Source organism: Oncorhynchus tshawytscha, linkage group LG09 (assembly GCF_018296145.1).
Source record: "Oncorhynchus tshawytscha isolate Ot180627B linkage group LG09, Otsh_v2.0, whole genome shotgun sequence".
Taxonomy (NCBI): Eukaryota; Metazoa; Chordata; class Actinopteri; order Salmoniformes; family Salmonidae; genus Oncorhynchus; species Oncorhynchus tshawytscha.
In genome coordinates, this window is record NC_056437.1 from 50,610,612 (window position 1) to 50,633,252 (window position 22,641).

At 41.4% G+C, this 22,641-nt stretch overlaps 1 protein-coding gene across 1 annotated transcript; it reads left to right on the forward strand.

Annotated features, from left to right (window-relative positions):
- Positions 1 to 882: 882 nt before the first annotated feature.
- Positions 883 to 20,752, forward strand: LOC112258092 (serine/threonine-protein phosphatase 2A catalytic subunit alpha isoform-like). The gene is made up of 7 exons (XM_024432200.2): positions 883 to 1,326; positions 11,411 to 11,620; positions 11,964 to 12,137; positions 18,676 to 18,765; positions 18,988 to 19,149; positions 19,354 to 19,472; positions 20,021 to 20,752. Exons 1-7 carry the CDS (start codon positions 1,225 to 1,227, stop codon positions 20,091 to 20,093), a joined length of 930 nt encoding a protein of 309 aa, XP_024287968.1. The 5' UTR covers positions 883 to 1,224; the 3' UTR covers positions 20,094 to 20,752.
- Positions 20,753 to 22,641: the final 1,889 nt, after the last annotated feature.

A 22,641-nucleotide genomic window follows, 5' to 3' on the forward strand; every position in this document is an offset into this window, starting at 1 on the left:
ACAACGTGTGGTTTTCTCTGTGCAGATTAAGTATGTTTCTAAATGTAGATTAAAGCACTCGAGGAAGGAGCAGAGGAAGGGAAGAAGACTCCAGAATACCATCATTACCATCATCTAATTTCACAGACCAGGGAAATAATATTGTGACAACGATTTGCATAGGGACAGGCATGTATTATATTTCCCATTGCTATTAACTCCCTAGGAGGCCTTACTCAATTGAGGTCTATGTCAAAGTAACTCTTAATTTCAATGTTTTTTTTTCTTCAGGTTTTGGAGGGAACAATAGTACCATTGAGAGGTGACTGAAATTAAATGATCATTGATTTTTTTGTACTAACTTTGGTGGAACAGAATCTACTTTTTAAAATAAAAATGTACTTTTTTCCTCCTACTTTTCAGGATTTTATCTTCCAGATATCTCACTGTGAGGACATGAATAAGGAGTCCACATGGTATATAGTTGACCCTGGTAATTTCTGATTCATTTAGGATTTTGGACAAATCTTGATCAAATCTCAGACACTTCTTTTAGGAATCACAGTTTTGAGAGAAATACTCTTTAAAGTCATAGAGGGCTATTGCAAGAAACTACATAAGATAACGTGGCCACAATGTAGTTGTCAAAAACGGATTTGTTGTCATATTTTAGTTTAAAGGTAAAAAGGTCAGTAGTGGAACGTCAACTAGGCAACAAAATCTCAGTTTCCCCATTTGTAATTCGTATTTTAAGTGAAAAATCCCTGTCGGAACTATAACTTCCGATAACTTTGATAGGACATGAAGGGAGGACTGAAATAGCCAAGTAGGTGGTACTTTCATGGTCATGTCTAGAAGGGGTACAGCTTTTGTCAAATTAACGTACAAAGTTTTTATTTTCTAAATTGAAGGTAACCCAATTCTCCTAACCTGCTGCGAAAAGTCAAATCTGACAAAAGCGGCATCCTTTCTAGTCAAGACCGATTAACCTGCTACGAAAAGTCCAATCTTGACAAAAGCTGTATCCCATCTAGTCGAAGCTGACTTTGGTATTTGTGTCGGAGTGGATCACGGCCTCGAGTGGGACAGGCGCAACTGACGTCTATATATTTCCTAGTCAGCTTCCCCCTCATCATATACTTTCAGAAATAGGAACCGGGTTGACAAGTTTGCGGACGATTTCAAGTATTTAGGTAAATCGCGCCAATTGTTGTGCCACTGAATTACCCGAAATAACAACCAGAAATGGATGAGAAGTGTTTTACGAAGGAGATCGACCTATGGATCGAACAAGTCACCGAATGCAAACAGCTGTCGGAGAGCCAAGTAAAAACTCTGTGCGAAAAGGTATGGTATACGGAAATTAATAACTTTCCATCTCAAATTGTTTGTGTACAGTAACATTCAGGGGGCGATACATGTTGCGGAGCTTGTCTGTTAGCACTTCCTACTTGCCAAGTAGAATACATAATCCTGTCTAGTTTCAAGAGCAGGCATTTATATTTCCATAGTTTACTGTGTAGCCTACAGTATCTAAACTTCTCGTCAACCTTTCAGAAATAGTAACACATTGCTTGCACATTTACAGAACAATTCGAATGCGGCTTTTCTACGCTTACACTCGCCCCAGACATCCTTAAAATGGCGCCGATTTTGTACATCACATTGAACTTCTCATTCTGCTGAGCTGTAAAACCGGTTTAGCATTTTACTGCAGCAATGTGTTTTGTTCATTTTTGGAGACGCCAAACGGTTGCATTAATTCATATAAACATGCTTGTCCGGAACATCTAAATGACAAACCATAACGTCTTATTTAGTACTGGCCCAATTTATGTTGGAAATCCAGTCAAACCATACGAGGCCCGGTCTGACCGATATGCTGTCAAAAGAAATTGCAGCCTTCCTATCACCGCAAAGTAGAATAGTCGCCTAGGCTCTACTGCCCACAATGCACTTTAATTCATGCCTATCCATGTGGTAGTTGCAGTGGCTTTAGTCCTGATACCTGACAAAGACTTAAGACTAATCATTTTGGCTATTCAAGTTCAGAATATCAGATTCCACAGTCAGCGCATTCTCAAGTAAATTGAAATACATTTTCCAGAATTATAATTACTCCAGTCTTTACAGAAATAAATGACCAAATTCAAAATACTTCATAAGAGAACATGACTTAGCCACAGAGGATCATTAGCTTCGTTCAAAAAAAAATCTGTATGTAGTTTCAAGTGAGTAGGTCTATGCCTAGTTGGAAAGTCCGCCATTTGGGCAGCAGGTGTAACAATAGGCCTAAATGATTTGGGTGGTGGCTGTCAGTGAAAAGCATCTAAAATATGTGTATAGATAATGTGTCTTGAGTATAATTTGAAATGATGAGACAAGGGGGGGCTCTAGGCACATCTCTCTCAAGAAGCCGCTCAGCTGTCTCCCACCAATTCTTTAGTATCAATTGTTTCATTGTGTGAATTGTTTGCCTTTTGATTTATTTTGTATTAATTTCCCATTACATATCACCAGCAGTACATTTACCGTTAATCCCCGTCATTTGGTTACATACATTTGTTAATGCTATATTCTTTAGTATTTAGTTCTCATTCTCGGAGTGGAAATGTTGTTTGCAGAGTTCACACTTGTGAGAAACAAGTTTTGTTTTATTTCTTATCACTATGAGTTTTGTAAAACAAAACAAAAATATATAATGTTTGGTGAGCTCCATGTGAGCAATGAGCATGTGTCTGGTTCATTTCGCTGTCTTGTTAATGTTGAGGGATGCCTAAAGCCTGCTACAAGGATTAGGCGAATATATGTGTGGGGGGGGCTGCGGACTCTTTTCGTTGTGTTATACCCAGAGAGGAAGTCCAACTTGTATCGTGTATATCCGCTTGGGGAGCCAGAATAGTTTACCATTCCATGCACTAAATTGACTGTGCCTTTAAACATCTTGGAAAATTCCAGAACATTATGTCATGGCTTTAGACGCTTCTGATAGGCTAATTGACTTCATTTGAGTCAATTGGAGGTGTACCTTCAAACTCAGTCCCTCTTTGCTTGACATCATGGGGAAATCAGCCAAGACTTCAGAAAAAAATTGTAGACCTCCACAAGTCTGGTTCATCCTTGGGAGAAATTTCCAAACGCCTGAAGGTGCCACATTCATCTGTACAAACAATAGTACGCAAGTATAAACACCATGGGACCACGCAGCCGTCATACCTCTCAGAAATGAGGCGAGTTCTGTCTCCTGGTGATGAACATACTTTGGTGCGAAAAGTGCTAATCAATCACAGAACAACAGCAAAGGACCCTGTGAAGTTGCTGGAGAAAAAGGGTACAAAAGTATCTATACCCACAGTAAAACGAGTCCTATATCGACACAACCTGAAAGGCTGCTCGGCAAGGAAGAAGCCACTGCTCCAAAACCGCCATAAAGACAGACTACAGTATGCAACTGCACATGGGGACAAAGATTGTATTTTTTTGAGAAATGTCCTGTGGTCTGATGAAACAAAAATAGAACTGTTTGGCCATAATGACCATCGTTATGTTTGGAGGAAAAAGGGGGAGGCTTGCAAGCCGAAGAACACTATCCCAACCGTGAAGCACAGGGGTGGCAGCATCCTGTTGTGGGGTTGCTTTGCTGCAGGAGGGACTAGTGTACTTCACAAAATAGATGGCATCGTGAGGATGGATAAATTTGAAGCAACATCTCAATCAGTCAGGAAGTTGAAGCTTGGTTGCAAATGGATCTTCCAAGTGGACAATGACCCCAAGCAGACTTCCAAAGTTGTGGAAAAATGGCTTAATGACAACAAAGTCATGGTATTGGAGTTGCCATCACACAGCCCTGACCTCTATCCCATAAATTTGTGGGCAGAACTGAAAAAGCATGTGCGAGCAAGGAGGCCTACAAACCTGACTCAGTTACACCAGCTCTGTCAGGAGGATTGGGCCAAAATTCACCCAACTTATTGTGGGAAGCTTGTGGAAGGCTACCCAAAACGTTTGACGCAGGTTAAACAATTTAAAGGCAATGCTACCAAATAAATACTAATTGAGTGTATGTAAACTCACTGGGAATGTGATGAAATAAATAAATATCTCGACTATTATTCTGACATTTCACATTCTTAAAATAAAGTGGTGATCCTAACTGACCTACAACAGGGAATTTTTACCTGGATTAAATGTCAGGAATTGTGAAAAACTGAGTTTAAATGTATTTGGCTAAGGTGTATGTAAACTTCCGACTTCAACTATACAGACAGCCAGCGAGCGAGCATTCGGAAAGTATTCAGACCCCTTGACTTTTTCCACGTTTTGTTACTTTCTGGCCTTATTCTAAAATAAATTGACAAAACAATCTACACACAATACCCCATAATGACAAAGCAATACCTTTTTTTTATTTTAGCAAATGTATTTCAAAAATAAAACGGAAATATCACATTTAGATAAGTATTCAAACCCTTCACTCAGTACTTTGTTGAAGTGTCTTTGGCAGCCATTACAGCCTTGAGTCTTCTTGGGTATGACGCTACAAGCTGGGCACACCTGTATTTGGGGAGTTTTCCCTCACTCTTCTCTGCAGATCCTCTCAAGCTCTGTCAAGGTAGCGTCGCTGCACAGCTATCTTCAGGTCTCGCCAGAGTTGTTAGATCGTGTTCAAGTCTGGGCTCTGGCTGGGCCACTCAAGGACATTCAGAGACTTGTCCTGAAGCCACTCCTGCGTTGTCTTGGCTGTGTGCTTAGGGCTGTTGTCCTGTTTCCCTCGATCCTCACTAGTCTCCCAGTCCCTGCCACTGAAAAACATCCCCACAGTATGATGCTGCCACCACCATGTTTCACTGTAGGGATGGTGCCGGGTTTCCTCCAGACGTGACGCTTGGCATTCAGGCCAAAGTCTTGATTTCATCAGACCAGAGAATCTTGTTTCTGATGTTCTGCCAAAAGGCACCTAAAGGAATCTCGAACTCCAAGTCGTCTGTCATGTACCTTTTACTGAGGAGTGGCTTCCGTCCGGCCACTCTACCATAAAGGCCTGATTGGTGGAGTGCTGCAGAGATGGTTGTCCTTGTCCCAACACCACAGAGGAACTCTGGAATTTTGACAGGGTGACCATCGGGTTCTTGGTCACCTCCCTGAACAAGGCCCTTCTCCCCCGATTGTTCAGTTTGGCCGGGTGGCCAGTTCTAGGAAAAGTCTTTAGTAGTTCCAAGCTTCATCCATTTAAGAATGATGGAGTCCTCTATGTTCTTGGGGACCTTCAATGCTGCAGATATTGTTTGGTGCCCTTCCCCAGATCTGTGCCTCGACACAATCCATTCTCGATGCTCCACACACATTTTCTTACGTGTTTCTGTTTTTTATTTTTAATACATCTGCAAAAATGTCTAAGTTTTTTGCTTTGTCATTATGGGGTATTGTGTGTAGATTGATGGATTTATTTAATTTCATCAGTTTTAGAATAAGGCTGTAACAACAATATGGAAAATGGGAAGGGGTCTGAATACTTTCTGACTGCACTCTAGGTTACTTATTTTGATGGAGTGTTAGTGGAGCGCCACATCACCATGGAGAGGTGTACTGAGCATGGACAAGATACATATTTTATGCCCCTGCCTTTAGCAAAGTGGGCACTGCATATCATGGGGTGGCATCAGCATTCATCTTAATAGCACATGTGCCACTGGGCGAGAAGTTTTCTTTGTTTTTCGGGGCAGAATTATGCGAGGGTTTTATGTGTTGGAGGTGCGTCTTGGCCAGTTTAGTTGGGAAAATGCTGCCCTCTTCAATCTTCCGCTTTAGGCAGCCACCTAATCTTGCCTAATAGGCGGGTCGGCCCTGAACCGTACTCTCTAAGAACCTTTGTAAAGCACACACACATGCCTCATCCATCCTAAATTGGAGAACGTTTATGGGACGGGGCCAGAATTGGGTCCGTTCAAACTTTCCCTTTATCACATCATCAGTATACCACCAACGGTCTGAGCAAGGATTTAACCTCAATCTTCCTTGATGCCCTTTTCACTAGGTTGCTTAAATACCGTCTGTTCTACAACCGTATATCCTGTTCTTGTTTACAAACAGGTGATTTATTGTCCAGAGATGCCTTAGAGGCCCGGATTACGGTACGGATGGATATGGTACTTGGCTAGAATTCCCCGTTGCCAAATTTGTAATATTAAGCTACAAGGTGTCGGCGATCACGTTCTATTTGCCTGTGGAGTTCAGTCTCAGTCAGTTGGGTGGTTAGAAGGAATTAACTTTAATTTGTTTAAAGTGAAGGGGTTTTGTCACTTCATCAAGTCAAACTCTTGAGTTGTCAAATGCTTAATCAGCGGTCTTACAAACTCCTGAGCACATAATCGAGCAGGTCCCTCACAGCTCCAAATTGGTAGGCCTAAGGTGTGTGTGTGTGTGTGTGTGTGTGTGTGTGTGTGTGTGGTTTGAGAGCACACATTTGCTCAGAGATGTCTGATGCATCCATCCCCTATGAATTTTGGTAATGTGTTCAGCAGAATGCGCAACGAGTGTAAAAATAGAGTTGCATCACCACCACATTGTGGCTGGGCTCTGTGACTCCAATATAACATTGGTGGAATAGCCTCTGTCTTGGGATACAAATTTAAAGAATGGGGGAGAGGGAGAAAAGCAAGCTGTTACATCACAGCAACCCACTCATAACACATTGAAAAGCTGTTGTTTTCTTGTATTTAAAACATTTTCTTACACCAGGAGACTTCAGTGTTACGATCCCAGAGAAGCAGGAGCTCTGAAACAACAAAACGTCACATGCAAACCAGACTCAGACTTTCAGGTAGACTCTTGCTTGTGTATTACTCAGAGCGGTCAACAAGAGAATCAAACTCGGATCACTGGATTCTGAATTACTGATTGCCCCCGTGTGATGGTTAATGTGTTTTTGTGCTGAGAACATTGTGTTGTGAGTGATGACAGAGTACCCTTTTGACACCTTGGAAGGTTAAAGGTAGTCAGTTGGTTAAATGCGATCTACTGGTGCAAAGATGGTGACATCCACCATGTTGTTGAGTAGTTTGTTTTCACAGTCAACAATCTAGCCCAAAGGTTTCTAGCTAACGCTGAACAAGCAGTCCTGTAGTAGATGCGGTTATGAGGGGTGGAGCAATTTATGTAACCTGCTAAGTCATCCATTCAATAAACACTGAGTATATAAAACATTATAAACATCTACTCTTTCCATGACGTAGACTGACCAGAAATGTTCCCTACATTTCCTTTTCAGCACTGAGCAAATTTCAGGTCTGCTGAGGGTGAACTTGAACGTTGTGAAACTTCCAGCGGGCATTTACTGTGAACACTGAGGCTGTACCCGCTTTAAGTTCGTTTTAAGTGGCCAAGTAGGCTACTGTGACTGTTTTGATCATAAAGTAGGTCTACCAGAGTGGCCTACCATCAAAACATGGAAATAGCATTTTAACATGGAAATAGCTTTTCTGTCATTCATCCTACAGTTACAGCCAATGTGTGGTGTTCAATGTAGGCCTACATTCCATGAAACTTTAACATGCTTGACCTGTTTATCCGACTGAAAATGGTTTGATGCAAGAAACCACTTTACAAAATAAAATGCACTATTTAGCCTTTCTCAAAATACAACACTGCCCCTTTAGGACAAAGAAATGCTATTTACTACACTCACTTTTCAAAGATGTCTAGAAATGTACACAATTGCAACTTTGAAGGGACATTTTTATAGTGTTAACAATAAACTCTAGAACAGTGGTCAACCTTTTTCAAGTCGATCACTTTCTGAGTTGGTGCAAGCTGACATCTACCGCTCAGATTTAATTTACATTTTTAACGTGACTCAAAAAAACGTAAGCCTATGCAACATTAACACATTTTTAAATGTATTAATGCAAATAACTGTCGGTATCACGGTAATTGACTGTTAATTAACAAACATATTTAGCATCTGCTGGCTTCCACACACAGCCTACAAGCCACTCAAAAAAAGTATCTAATAAATCCATGTAATATAGCCTACACCTTCACAATAAATCCATTATTTATTTTAGACAGGTCTAAAGAAGCATGATATGAAGAAAATGTAGTCTATTCAGAAGGAAAGAATAGCATACTGAGTTGTCCTGATGTGGCTATGCCAAATGGCTGTGGGCTACACTAGTTTATTTAGCAGACAAGATTTGCTTATAATTTCGTTGCATTGTTTTATATTATTTTATAGTATGAAGAGTACAATTGAACAAAGCTGAATAAAAGATTCATATTTTATCAACTATTTAAGGAAGTGCGCACGTGGCTATTCTGTGAGTGGTTAACAAATAAATGGTTATTCCTATACGCTTAATTTAGTTATTAATGTAACTTTAGTTGTTGTACAAACGTTGGCCTATATGTTTTGATTTTTAATACATTGTAAGGCTGCATGATGAGACTGATTTTGAAAAAAGTAGCTTGAAGGGCATGAGCTCTGCTTTGTTTTTTTTGGGTAGATTGTACACACTCAGTCTCATTCACAATTTGACAAGCATGTGATAATGCCTCGAATTTCAAGGTGGCATTTCCTTTGTGGCTGTAAATCACCCTAAAAAAAATCAGTGCCTCTTGTGCCCTTCTCCCTGAGTGCTGTGCAATCTGAAGCATCCCACGGTTTGCCGTCAGATACTGCGTGCGTCCTTATCCAATTCCGAGGTGCGTATTGAAGATATTGGGTGAACTGTCCACATTTACTTTTCGTCAGCCAACAAGATGAGTAGGCCTGACGAACAGCAAAAGCACTAGCCAATGTCAATATACTATCCCCCATAGTACAAAAGTCAACCTTTTCTGTGCGAGAAATAAATATTCCAAACAGTTGTGGGATGTGACAGATCCCAAATTAATACAACCAATAGCATCAAATAACCTTTTTTTACGCAATGTGGCTGACGCAACTATTAGGCTATTCCTTCACATTATAAGCGCATATGGTAATAGGCTATAAGTGTGACTGTTCCATTAGTGGAAAACATTATCAAAAGTGACCACACATGCAATTATGCGTGTAATGCTTTGATTATAAAGGCGCATTTTTATGGTGAAAATGATCTTCCCTAAACTTGAAACTCACCCGTTGCTTATGTATGCCAGTTAGGCTCTACACCCCTTGTAAAGTGGATTAATGTGCTTAATTTTAAGAAGTTATTTGGCCAATTTTAGTTGTGATACAAACCTTATTGAAACATGTAGGCCTATGAGCTAGGCTACATGAGCTGTGGGGCTGATTTCAAACAAGTCGTGAAAAAAAAGGAATTGTTTCTTATGCTGGGCGTCATTTCACAAGTGATAATATCTAACTCACAAGTGATAGGCTATTGTCACCCATCAGACTATTCTTGATTTTAATCTCGTATTCAAATATACAAAATAATATGATTTTCTTTTATTTAGAATGGACCACATACCATGCACCTGTATCGAAACAGGGGCAGCGGGAAAAAATACATGTCATCTTTGCACTTAAATAGCAAATGGAGGCTGCTTTTCCCGTGGTCCATTTTCATGCCAGCCAGGTAGGCTATTCTCCTGTTGTAAAAAGAAGCAATATGCCTTTATATTAGGAAAATTGAGAATTAAATATAGTAGGCCTAGCCTATAGAAAGCTGATGGATCCTCTTTTTAGAGGCCATCACTCTGTTTTCTCACGCAATTGCATAGCCTATAGAAATCTTGTGCAACTTGAGCTCATGGGATCTCATGAAGTGTTTGATTAGATTTTCGATTACATTTGCATTGATGTCAGAGTGATTTAGAGAGACAATGGAGTGCTGAGTACCAGGAAGTTAGCAAGTTAGGTAGGCTACTAATGACCATCAGCTGCATCAGAGCTTGGAGAAGCCTAATGACTGTGACTAAATGGTCATGTGGAATTTGACTGCTTCATGGCTCGTGACTGCCGGTTTGGCGGTAATATGGTCACCGCAACAGCCCTATATAGGCCCAATGCATGACCGCATTTTGGCTTTGTTTGAATTGACCTGCTAATGCATTGTTTGGGCCATTTTAAACATTTTGGAGGTAGTCTATATGATCACACCGGTAATAGATCCGTTGTTGTATTACTTGTGAGGCACAGCTGAGTGAGCATACATTTAAATAATTAGATTTTGTTTTTATTTTCCTGGACTGATGGTGCCTGCATCTGGTCATTCTCAGCAGAGGGAGAAAGCAACAGACTGAGGGTCAGCCTCTCAATAAGGTGTTCCTTAAGTTCAGTAAATTCAGTGTGTGTATATAGGCATACCTAGATCAGTTGGTTCAGGTTACTGATTTAAGAGGATCTTTATTCTAGGATGTGTTAACTCGGGTGCATATAATTTTTACCGAGGTTCTGAGTCCCACTAATCTCTCGTAAACCCATGTATCTGACCAAATCACACAAGATTTTACTTCTGGGTTAACCAAGTTTAGAGTCCCATTGACCTACATTTTTTTCCCCCAGTCTCGGCCTTATATGACTCTCTTCAATTCCCACTCAAATTAATTCGGAAAAATATCAGATTTGTTTAATACGCATCTAGAATTAGCCTTTTGGCCGAACGATTGAATGGCTTTATAGAAACTCCAGCCAGCAGTTAATTGAAAGGCCTGATGCGGTATAGTTGTGAGGGCTTGTGGAGCCGGCTTGTTTTGTGGGCAATTAGGTCAACCTTAACCATAGTCCTCTTTCGCCCTGGCCTGGTCACTGTTTCTCCTTGGCGTCCATCTGCCGGTGTGGCTCTCTCCCCCTCGGGGTGCTGCCTGGAGCTGAGATCAAAAGTTATTTCTCTCATCTTGACCCACAGGCACAAACCCAGTGTGCACATACCCCTGCTCTACTCTCAACATGGGATTTATGCTCTAAAAGCTCCTTACAATCACTTAAACCCTTAGTGTAGTACTGCCAACATTTATCATCCCAGCCGCACACCTCAAGGAGCTTCTCTCCTGGTTTTAGGCCCTTCCTTTTTGTAAAGGTTGAGATGTTTCACAACATTGTCAACAAGTGCCTATGGAACTGTGTGTGTGTGTGTGTGTGTGGACAATTTGTTTAGCATAGAAGTTGTATCAGAGACCTGCACTGATGTGTCTTGAGAAAGAGATTGACAACATATAGCCTTGCATGCAATCACTCATTCATTAGAGAACAGTAATGGACTGTTTTCCTCAAACACCACCGGCTTTGCGCCCAGCAGGCAGCACTGTTCTTAGAGCTGCCCTACACAGTCCAATGGCTTCTAGGAACTGCTTTGGCATTCAACTAGCTTGCCAAATGTCATTCGTCTATTTATGTCTTGGGAAGATGACTGTTGAGAAGATGACAGTTGGGAAGAGAGGGGACTGAAACGTAATGCAATGTAGCCCACAACACAGCCTTATGATGTTTGTTTTATGTTTTGTCCAGGCAAAGGAGATTCTGACCAAGGAGTCCAATGTGCAGGAGGTCCGATGTCCAGTCACAGTGTGTGGAGATGTCCACGGCCAGTTCCACGACCTAATGGAGCTCTTCAGAATCGGAGGGAAGTCTCCAGACACAAACTACCTGTTCATGGGAGACTACGTGGACCGAGGCTACTATTCTGTAGAAACTGTCACACTACTTGTAGCACTTAAGGCAAGTTGTTGTAGTTGTACACTGGGGACCAGTTTTCCGGACACAGATGAAGTCTAGTCCTGGAATTCAAAAGCAGATTCGATGAAGAATCTCCATCAAATGTTTTTCACTTCAGGACTAGGCTTAATCTCTGTCAGGGAACCCGCCCCTGAAAGTTTTGAATTACCTTACACTTTTTAACTTGACTAATGAGAGAGCTGAATGGTTAGTTATACACGGGGGGGGGGAGCCTTGTGATGCAAAAGCAATGTAATGCTGAGAGACACTCATTTACAGAATGCCCTCGTCTCCATTGAACAGTGCTGTTTTGTAATTCCCTGTATTTTGAACATTTTGATCACAGGTTCGGTACCGCGAACGCATCACAATCCTTCGGGGGAACCACGAAAGCAGACAGATCACACAGGTGTACGGCTTCTATGACGAGTGCCTAAGGAAGTACGGCAATGCAAACGTATGGAAATACTTCACAGACCTCTTCGATTACCTTCCCCTCACTGCCTTGGTAGATACTCAGGTAAGAGGTTTCGCATTTTTATTTGATATGTAGTTGAATCTTCCATGGTGCAATTCCACAGTAATGGAATTACACTGAGACTAAAATGGTTATTTGTAAAAATGTATGCCAAACAATTGCTTTCAAAGTTTAACAAACCATACAACTATATGCATAAGGAGTCGTTTGAACAATTTACACAAATTTCACAAAAACACATTTACTGGAAGAACTGTGCAGATACTAAGTTTAGTAACAGAATTACGGTATAATCTCAAAAAAAAAAAAAAAGATTATGCGACCACATTTGCCAAGAACTGTTAAATATCTACTCCGAATTAAGATTTAAAGATGTCTACAGAAAGAATATCAGCTATGGCATGACACCATGAGTTTGAAACTACAGTAAGTGAAATGGATTTACATCACGGGTCCCTGTTCTGTACTACACAGAAATGCATAGCATAATTGTGGATAGGAATGTCATTCACTTCATGATGTACTCAAAGATATGCAATAGCATCCTTTGCATATATGGGCAGGGCTCTATAGTGACAAAACATTTTGCTGTGTGACCAGGAGTTTTATTTTGGGAGCACTGTGAGACTATGGAAAAAGCTCTCCCAGAATTGTTTTAATGATAACGTTTCTCTGTACCGTTGCTTCCAAGGGCTGCAGATTTGTTAGCGTCATGGTTGCACCATAACTACAGCGAACACTGTTTGGTTCTTGCCCAACCACGGCAAAAGACCTGACCCATATTACCAGCGCAACATTTTTTTATCTTCCGAAAACAGATCTCCGGGACTGTATTTTACGTTCATAAACCATGTGACCTGTTCTAAAACTACTCGCGTGTCGACGTCGATAACCATTCGTTTACACTTAGTCCAGTCATGTTACCTCGTTGGTATCCAAACATATCCAAAAATTTGAAGGCAGTGAAAGAAAGGGATAGCTTCTTCAGGAGATCAATGAACATAGCAATGACCGATCTCTTGCTGGTCGTTTTTAAAGACACAGTACCATTTTCAATGTAATCCATTCTCAATAGGAAAATTGTGCTTTTACAAAATGTAAAATCTAATATTCCACAAGTGACTTTGTAATTTCAATGACAGGTATTCCTAAAATTTTATAGTAGACACTAATATACTGAATTGTAATTGGATGCATTTTACCGCCATATCCTACTGTGCAAGGATTGGTTAAGACCACCACCCAAATGGTTAGGTCATGGTCAGTTTGATCCTGGTTGGCGATACGTGAACGTGCCAGTTGTAGCTAGCTAATAAAGAGCTACGTTAAGAAATATATCCTGTAGTGCTGCATTTCATTATTTTGTACAAAGTGTGCAAAACAAGACATGGTGTCAGAGTAAAAGGTCTTACAAGATGGATTTTTCTGGAGTTCTTTCACCTCGAATGGACTGGGAGTCAACAAACTTACCCGATGCATGGCGTAAGTACAAACAGCATGTGGAGCTAATGTTCACGGGTCCTCTGAAGGACAGAGGAGAAGAGGAAAAATGCAGCTACCTGCTCCTCTGGATCGGTGAAACAGGGAGAGATATTGACAACTCATGGACACTTACCGAGGCTGAATCAAAGGTACTGAAAACATACTACGATCGTTTTGAAGCATATGTTGCGCCGAAGACAATACGATTTTCGCTATGTACAAATTCCATGAGAAAGTACAGGGAGCTAGCGAGTCTTTTGAACAGTTTGTGACAGAGCTGCGTCTGCTTGTGAAAGACTGATTATGCAAACAAGGCTGAGATGGTCAGGGACCGTATTGTATTTGGAATACACTCACCGCGAGTGAGAAACTTTTGAATGTTGGGTCTGAGGTGACGCTGGACAAAGCTATCGACATAGCCAGATCTCACGAGCGAGCACAGGCTCAGATGAAAACAATTTTGCGCGGCAGCAGGAGAACAAGCCGTGCACGCAGTCAGGGTCAGGCAGGCATCAAAGCACACCTCCGGTGCCCAGAGAGTGTGTTTTAGAACGGAGAGGACTCGACGGAGTTGTGGACGACATCCTTGTCTATGTTCGAACCAAAGAGGAGCACGACCGAAACCTCCCTTCGATGCTGCAAAGGTCCCGCAAGAGTGGAGTCCGGCTCAACCCCGAGAAGAGCACAGTCGGCGCTACAGAGGTCAGCTATTTCGGCCATCTTCTCACAGCGACTGGAATCAAGCCAGCTCCACAGAAGATCTTAGTCATAAAAGAAATGGAGCCACCAAAGAACCGTGCAGAGCTGAAAACAGTGCTTGGCATGGTCAACTACTTAGCCAAGTTCGCACCACTGCGTCAACTGCTAAAGCAGTCCAGTGAGTTTCTCTGGGACAAGCAACACGACGTTGCTTTCCAGAATGTGAGACTTGATCATGAGAGAACCAGGACCAATCCTTGCCTACTACGACCCCGACAAAGAGCTCAGACTCCAAATGGACGCTTCGAAGTATGGACTAGGTGCAGTGCTACTGCAAGAAGGAAAGCCCATCGGCTACGCTTCCAAATCTCTTACAGACTGTAAAATCAACTACGCTCAAATTGAAAAGGAGCTCTACGCCATTCTGTTTGGATGTAAACGTTTCCATCAGTACATATATGGACGACAAGTCATGGTGGAATCCGACCACAAGCCCCTTGAGTCAATTATGAGGAAACCACTAGCCGCAGCCCCGCCAAGGCTACAGAGAATTATCCTTCAACTACAAAAATACGACTTCACAATCACTCACCGTCCAGGCAAAGACATCCCTGTCGCAGACACACTCTCCAGGAAGTGTCTTACCTATAAGGACATCAGCCTCAGTGAAGGCATGGACATGCAAGTGCACACTGTGTACAGCAACTTACCAGTTAGTGACACAAAACCGAAGGCGATCCAAGCAGAAACAGAAAAGGACTCGCAACTCGCACAGCTGAGGAAAGTCATACAGGATGGATGGCCTGAGGAGAGGAGAAAATGCCCTCACAGCGTCTCAGAATTCTGGAACCATCGTGATGAACTATCACAGATCAACGGAATAATTTTCAAAGGAGAGAAAGTCATCATTCCTACCAGTCTCGGAGAAGAGATTTTGACAAAGATCCATGCTGGACACATGGTCATGGAAAAGTGCAAACAGAGAGCACGGGACATTTTGTTTTGGCCTGGAATGTGCAAACAAATAGAGGACATGGTTGATAAATGCGCCATATGTCTTGAACGACGCCCCTCAAACACCAAAGAGCCAATGTTATCTCACTGTATCACAGACCGACCCTGGCAGGTCGTGGCAACCGATCTGTTCACCTGGAACAACGAGGACTACATCGTAACAGTGGACTACTACAGCAGATACTTCGAACTCGACAAGCTTCACAGCACCACATCTGCAGCTGTGATACACAAGCTGAAAGCAGCCTTGAGACTTTAATTTCTGACAATGGGCCCTGTCACAAATCAAATGAGTTTGAATCCTTCACAAAAGCATGGGAGTTTACACATGTCACCACAAGCCCACATTACCCTCAAAGTAATGGCCTTGCTGAAAAATCTGTGCAGATTGCTAAATCACTCATGGACAAAGCAAAAGCAGACAAGAGAGACTCCTACCTCAGTTTCCTTGAATACACTTGTCAACACTCCAGTTGACAACTTCAAATCACCAGCCCAGATGTTGATGAGCCGCAGACTTCGCTCAATCCTTCCCAGCACCAACCAGCAGCTGCAACCTGAGGTCGTCAGCTACAAGGAAATGCATGGAAACCGCGCACAGAGACAACAACAACAAAAGCGATACTACGACAGGTCAGCTAGACCACTGCCGCCACTGATCGACGGAGAGTTAGTTAGAATCCAGGAGAATGGCCTCTGGAAGCCAACAGTCGTCACCCAGCCAGCCGACACTGAACGTTCATATCACATCCGCACCGCAGAAGGCGCGGTGTACCGCCGCAATCGTCGTCACCTACTGAACACAAAAGAACAACACACAGATGAGATGAACTGTTCCCCTGAAAGAGAACGTGATGGACTAAACACACACACACACACACACAGCACAACATACACCAACCATACTTACCTGCAACACCACAAGAGCTGTTGACTGACACCGAAGCATGCTCAGCATCATATCGCACAAGGTCAGGAAGAGAGGTCAAGCCCAGAGCTGTCCTAGTCCTGTGACATGTCAAAGGGTGTAGGAGGATCGCTGCCCTAAAAGAGTTCCAGACTGTAAATTTGTTATTGAAAGTTCACTTGAAATGCTTTGGTATTGTATTTGTTTGAATTGTTAAGATGTTATTTCTACAATGAAAGCTGAGTTGCTGAGAATCCCTTGTTTGAAAATTAACATTGTTTCAGAGTCTGATTCAGTTGGTATAGTATGCAATATAAATGGTTACCTTGAGTTCAAACTACAGAGCATGTATTCAAAAGAAACGCTTAGAATATGTAAACATTTTTCTTTTGATTTAAAATGAGGGGTATAATATTAATGTGTAAACATACTGAATTGTAATTGGATGCATTTTACCTCCATATCATAATGTGCTATGATTGTTTAAGACCACCCAAATGGTTAGGTCATGGTCAGTTTGATCCTGGTTGGCAAAACGTGAACGTGCCAGTTATAGCTAGCTAATAAAGAGCTACGTTAAGAAATATCCTGTAGTACTGCATTTTATTATTTTGTACAAAGTGTGCAAAACAAGACAGACCCATGTATTTACAGTGTGTTATATTAGTTTCTAGGCCACAACATGTGCTTAAAAAGTGGCTAGAATTCATAGGCCCAGTAGAAGCTTTATCTCAAAACAAATATATATATTTTTTTTGGTGCTCCTAAATTTCATGTGGTACTCCTAATTATCAATTGTTACCAATGAAAAATATAAATGTAGATCCCTGTATATGGTTATTATTTTACACACTCGCTATTATTCTAATGAGCTCCGCTTCCGAACAAGACCAAATTTGGTTGGTCCACAACAAATCTGAACCAATCATAGATGTCTGTATTTTACAAGTTTGGGCAGCACAGTAGAGTACTAGTATAGTACAGTACATTTTACTGTGCTCTACTGTACTGAACTATACTGTACTCTTTTTTTTTTTTTAAATATTTTTTACTGTGCTTCACTGTACTGTCCAAACTTGTGAAACCTAGACGTCTATGATTGGTGACGCCGGACCAAATCTGAACCAATCATGGACGCCTTTGTTTGGGCTAAATCAAGGCCGTACCGGGCCAAAACAAATGATGTCTGTGGACATTGAAATCACATCCGTGGACACAGGTTAGGCATTTTACATTTTTGTACAGTGAGTACTTGTGTGATTTTCTTTTGATTACTCAAATGAAAAAAATAATAATTTAGAACACAAGGGGAGAAATGTGTGCACATTTAGAACTATGCCAGCATAATGCGACAATGCCTAATTTATCATAGCCATTACAGATAATAATTGCTAAATTGCACCAAATATATTGACTTAACAAAACATTGAAGGACACTTTCCTAATATTGAGTTGCAACCCCACTTTTGCCCTCAGAACAGCCTCAATTCTTCGGGGCATGGACTCTACAAGATGTTAAAAGCGTTCCACAGGGATGCTGGCCCATGTTGACTCCAATGTTACCCACAGTTGTCAAGTTGGCTGGATGTCCTTTTGGTGGAGGACCATTCTTGATACACATGGGAAACTGTTGAGCATGAATTTCAGCAGCGTAGCAGTTCTTGACACAAACTGGTGCACCTGGCACTGACAATACCCCGTTCATAGGCACTTCAATATTGTATCTTGCCCATTCAACCTTTGAATGGCACCCATACACAATCTCAAATGTCTCAAGGCTTTAAAATCCTTCTTTAACCTGTCTCCTCCCCTTCATCTACACTGATTTGAAGTGCATTTAACAAGCGACCTCAATAAGGGATCATAGCTTTCAACTGGATTCACCTGGTCAGTCTGTCATGGAAAGAGCAGTTGTCCTTAATGTTTTGTACACTCAGTGTATATTCAGTCAATAAAAAAGCAACTACCATTTTATGAATTTATTGAAACTGGAATACCACCTTGATTATATTATATTGTGAAATAGTCTTCAAAAAGGCATTAACCTCAGCAGTGACACTTGTTTGTAGAAGCCTATGGCTGTGCAATGGCATAACCTTGCTTTGTAAATATGTGTTTATTAGTTGTCAGGGGTATTCAACATTGTTTTGATGTATTTCTAATACCTTTTTCAGACTTTTTCTGGTAGATGTTTTCAAAGACCCGTTTGAACCAGAAATCAAAGCCATTACATTTTTCAACCATTTTTGATCTAAAAAATGTATCTGCTTGCATTTCTCAAAGATGTAGACCCTTAGCTTTCATTTGACACCCAGTTTGATATGCTCCTATGAACATGTTGGTGCTCATGGATCCTTTTACATGGAAATGATCTGTGCTTTACCTGCTGCTGTAAATACATGTTCACTCATGTCTTATGTCTTTGTCAAAACCAATATTGAAATTCAAGTAACATTTCTGTTTTCTTTCCCTTCTAAGATATTCTGTCTTCACGGGGGCCTGTCACCGTCCATAGACACGTTGGATCACATCCGAGCGCTGGACCGATTGCAGGAAGTTCCACATGAGGTACATGGCTCAACAACGCTGCTTCTGAGCATGCTCTGCTCTCTCATTGGTGCTAGGCAGATGGCTTGTAGACACAGGTCTAGGGTCAGTTTATTTGCCCTTAACTATTAGGTGGAAAAACACAAAAGCTTATTGAGGCAACTTTCCATCCTACTCATTATATTGGATCCTTATCTTTATCCGTATCTTTATTACTTCTTACATGCATCTCCTCCTCTCCAGGGCCCCATGTGTGACCTGCTGTGGTCAGACCCAGATGACCGTGGGGGCTGGGGCATCTCCCCCAGGGGGGCTGGCTACACCTTTGGCCAGGACATATCTGAGACATTCAACCATGCCAACCGTCTTACTCTGGTGTCCAGAGCTCATCAGCTGGTTATGGAGGTAAGCTGTCTGTCGCAGATTCTCCATGCTTGAAATCTCAAAAGGTGACCATGGTGAAGTGTATGAGTGTGAAACCATTTTGGAATGCATTACATGTTAGCCCCCTCATTCAGGTTGTTGAATATGTCAAATGTTGCGTCTGTATGCATGTCTCAGGTTTCTGCATTTACTACTAATTCGCTGCTCTCCTGTTTTCTTCCACAGGGTTACAACTGGTGCCACGAGCGAAACGTGGTGACAATATTCAGTGCACCAAATTACTGTTACCGTTGTGGTAACCAGGCAGCTATCATGGAACTCGACGACACCCTGAAATACTCCTTGTAAGCATATTGATTACCATTCCATACATGACCAACCTTAAGTGTTTCCTCCTGAGTTTGGTGAACTACTGTCAAGGGACTCTTATTTCTGGAGGATAATGAATTAGGTAAAATGTTATTTGTCACATGCTTTGTAAACAACAGGTGTAGACTAACAGTAAAACGCTTACTGGGGTGGCAGGTAGCCTAGTGGTTAGAGCGATGAACGAGTAACCGAAATGTTGCAAGAACGGATCCCCGAGCTGACAAGGTGAAAATCTGTCGTTCGGTCACTGAAGAAGGTAGTTAAACCCATTGTTCCTAGGCCGTCATTGAAAATAAGAATTTGTTCTTAACTGACTTGCCTAGTTAAATAAAGGTAAAATAAAAACATTTAATAAAACAGGCCCTTCCCAACAATGCAGGGAGAAATAGACAAGTAAAACACACAGTAATAAATACACATTGAGTAGTGAGTGAGTGAGAACTGTATATGTAATGATGTTCCATCAACTCTGAACAGGATTGTTGATGAAAAACAAGATGTGTGATATGTTTCTCTTTTCCAGCCTGCAGTTTGACCCGGCGCCTCGTAGAGGGGAACCTCATGTCACCCGTCGCACCCCAGACTACTTCCTGTAAAACCTCACCCCTTGTACTGTCTAGTTTTGCCATGATTTATGAAAGTATCTTTAGCATCCAACACCATGGGAGGGGGGGGGAACACGGCAAAACATCAATGTACATAATTGTATTCACACAAAATGCTATTTAAGCATTCAGAAAATATGTGTACATGGACCAAAAGGTGTGTGCCATATATTCATTACGAAATGCTGAAGAGTATAATGTTCAAGATCACAACCCCAATTCCTTACTCCACTAGCTCTACTCGGTCTTAAATCTCAAGGTGAGCGCGGCAACCAAGTTTTGTAAATTGAAAAGTATTCAATCCAATGTACCATGGCTTATTTTCTGAGTCCCCACATTTTCAGATGTAAAAAAAGAAAAACGCTGTGCACTTTTTTTTTTACATTCTAAGAACATTTAAACGTAAGTCAGAAGTTGGCTGTTTCATTCTACAGAATGTTTTATTTTAGATTCTGTCAGCAGCTTTTTGATGGGTTAATCTCTCCCGTACACATTTGAGGACAAACTTGCATAAACAGACGCCCATTCAATTGTGTATGGCAGACTGATTGAAAAATACCATTGTGAAAATGGTCACACACACTACTCACTCATGATTATCTAGTTTCTGTATTGAAGGATCCAGTTCAATTAATAAAGTTGCTCCTTGACTTGTGCGATGTATTGGTTTATTCACTTGACTTTTAACCAAGGCTTATGATTATGTACAGTGCCTTCTGAAAGTATTCAGACCCCTTGACTTTTTCCACATTTTGTTACATCCTTATTCTAAAATTAAACACTATCACGTAATGAGAAAGCAAAAACAGGGAGAACATTTTTGCAAATAATGAAATGCGTATATGTAATAAGTATTCAGACCCTCAATTGAGCTCCGGGGCATCCTGTTTCCACTGATCATCCTTGAGAGGTTTCTTGATTGTAGTCCACCTGTGGTAAATTCAATTGACTGGACATGATATGGAAAGGCTCACACCTGTCTGTATAAGGTGCCACGGTTGACAGTGCATGTCAGAGCAAAAACCAAGCCATGAGGTCGAAGAAATTGTCAGAGTGCTGAGACCCCACATTGGCAAAAAATAAATAAAAACCTGTTTTTGCTTCATCATTATTGGGTATTGTGTGTAGATTGAGGGGGGGAAAAAACATTGAATAAATTTTACAGCAAGGCTGTAACTTAACAAAATGTGGAAAAGGTCAAGGGGTCTGAAAACTTTCCAAATGCACTGTATGTAAGTCATATGCCTACATAAAATGACCAAAACCATGATTGATTTTGGGAGAAAGGGTGAAGAATAAAGCTTCCATGGATGCTGAATATATGTATTTTGTTGCTACTACACTCATTCTAATTTTACATAGCTAAGTAATAACTACACTGATCATTTTTGTCACATGGTAGTGATAAATACTTCTAATGGTCCAACTTGTTCACCACTTATTTCCCATAAGAATGTGTTACTGTTGATAAAGGGTTGCAGGTAGCCTAGTGGTTAGAATGTTGGGCCAGTAAGTGAAAGTGTGCTAGTTCAAATCCTGAACAATCTAGTTGAAAAATTTGTCCCATGTGCCCTTGACAAGGCACTTAACACTAAATGATCAAGGAACCCACCAGGTACAACCCTAAATCTGTAAACACGGTTACCCTCATAGATATCATGCTGACCAACCTGCCCTCTAAATACACCTCTGCTGTCTTCAACCAGGATCTCAGCGATCACTGCTGCATTGCCTGTGTCTGTAATGGGTCTGTGGTCAAACGACCACCCCTCATCACTGTAAAACGCTCCCTAAACACTTCAGCGAGCAGGCCTTTCTAATCGACCTGGCCCGGGTATCCTGGAAGGATATTGACCTCATTCCGTCAGTAGAGGATGCCTGGTTATTCTTTAAAAGTGCTTTCCTCACCATCTTAAATAAGCATGCCCCATTCAAAAAAATGTAGAACCAGGAACAGATATAGCCCTTGGTTCACTCCAGACCTGACTGCCCTTGACCAGCACAAAAAAATCCAGTGGTGTACTGCATTAGCATCGAATAGCCCCCGCGATATGCAACTTCAGGGAAGTTATGAACCAATATACACAGGCAGTTAGGAAAGCAAAGGCTAGTTTTTTCAAAGGCTAGTTCTCTGCTGCCAATGACTGGAATGAATTGCAAAAATCACTGAAGCTGGAGAATCATATCTCCCTCACTAACTTTAAGCAGCAGCTGTCAGAGCAGCTCACAGATCATTGCACCTGTACATAGCCCATCTGTAAATAGCCCATCCAACTACCTCATCCCCATATTATTTTTTTTCTTCTCCTTTGCACCCCAGTATCTGTACTTGCACATTCATCTTCTGCACATCTATCACTCCAGTGTTTAATTGCTAAATTGTAATTACTTTGCCACTATGGCCTATTTATTGCCTTATCTGCCTAATCTTACCTCATTTGCACACACTGTATATAGATTATTTATATTGTGTTATTGACTGTACATTTGTTTATTCCATGTGTAACTCTGTGTTGTTGTTTGTGTCGCACTGCTTTGC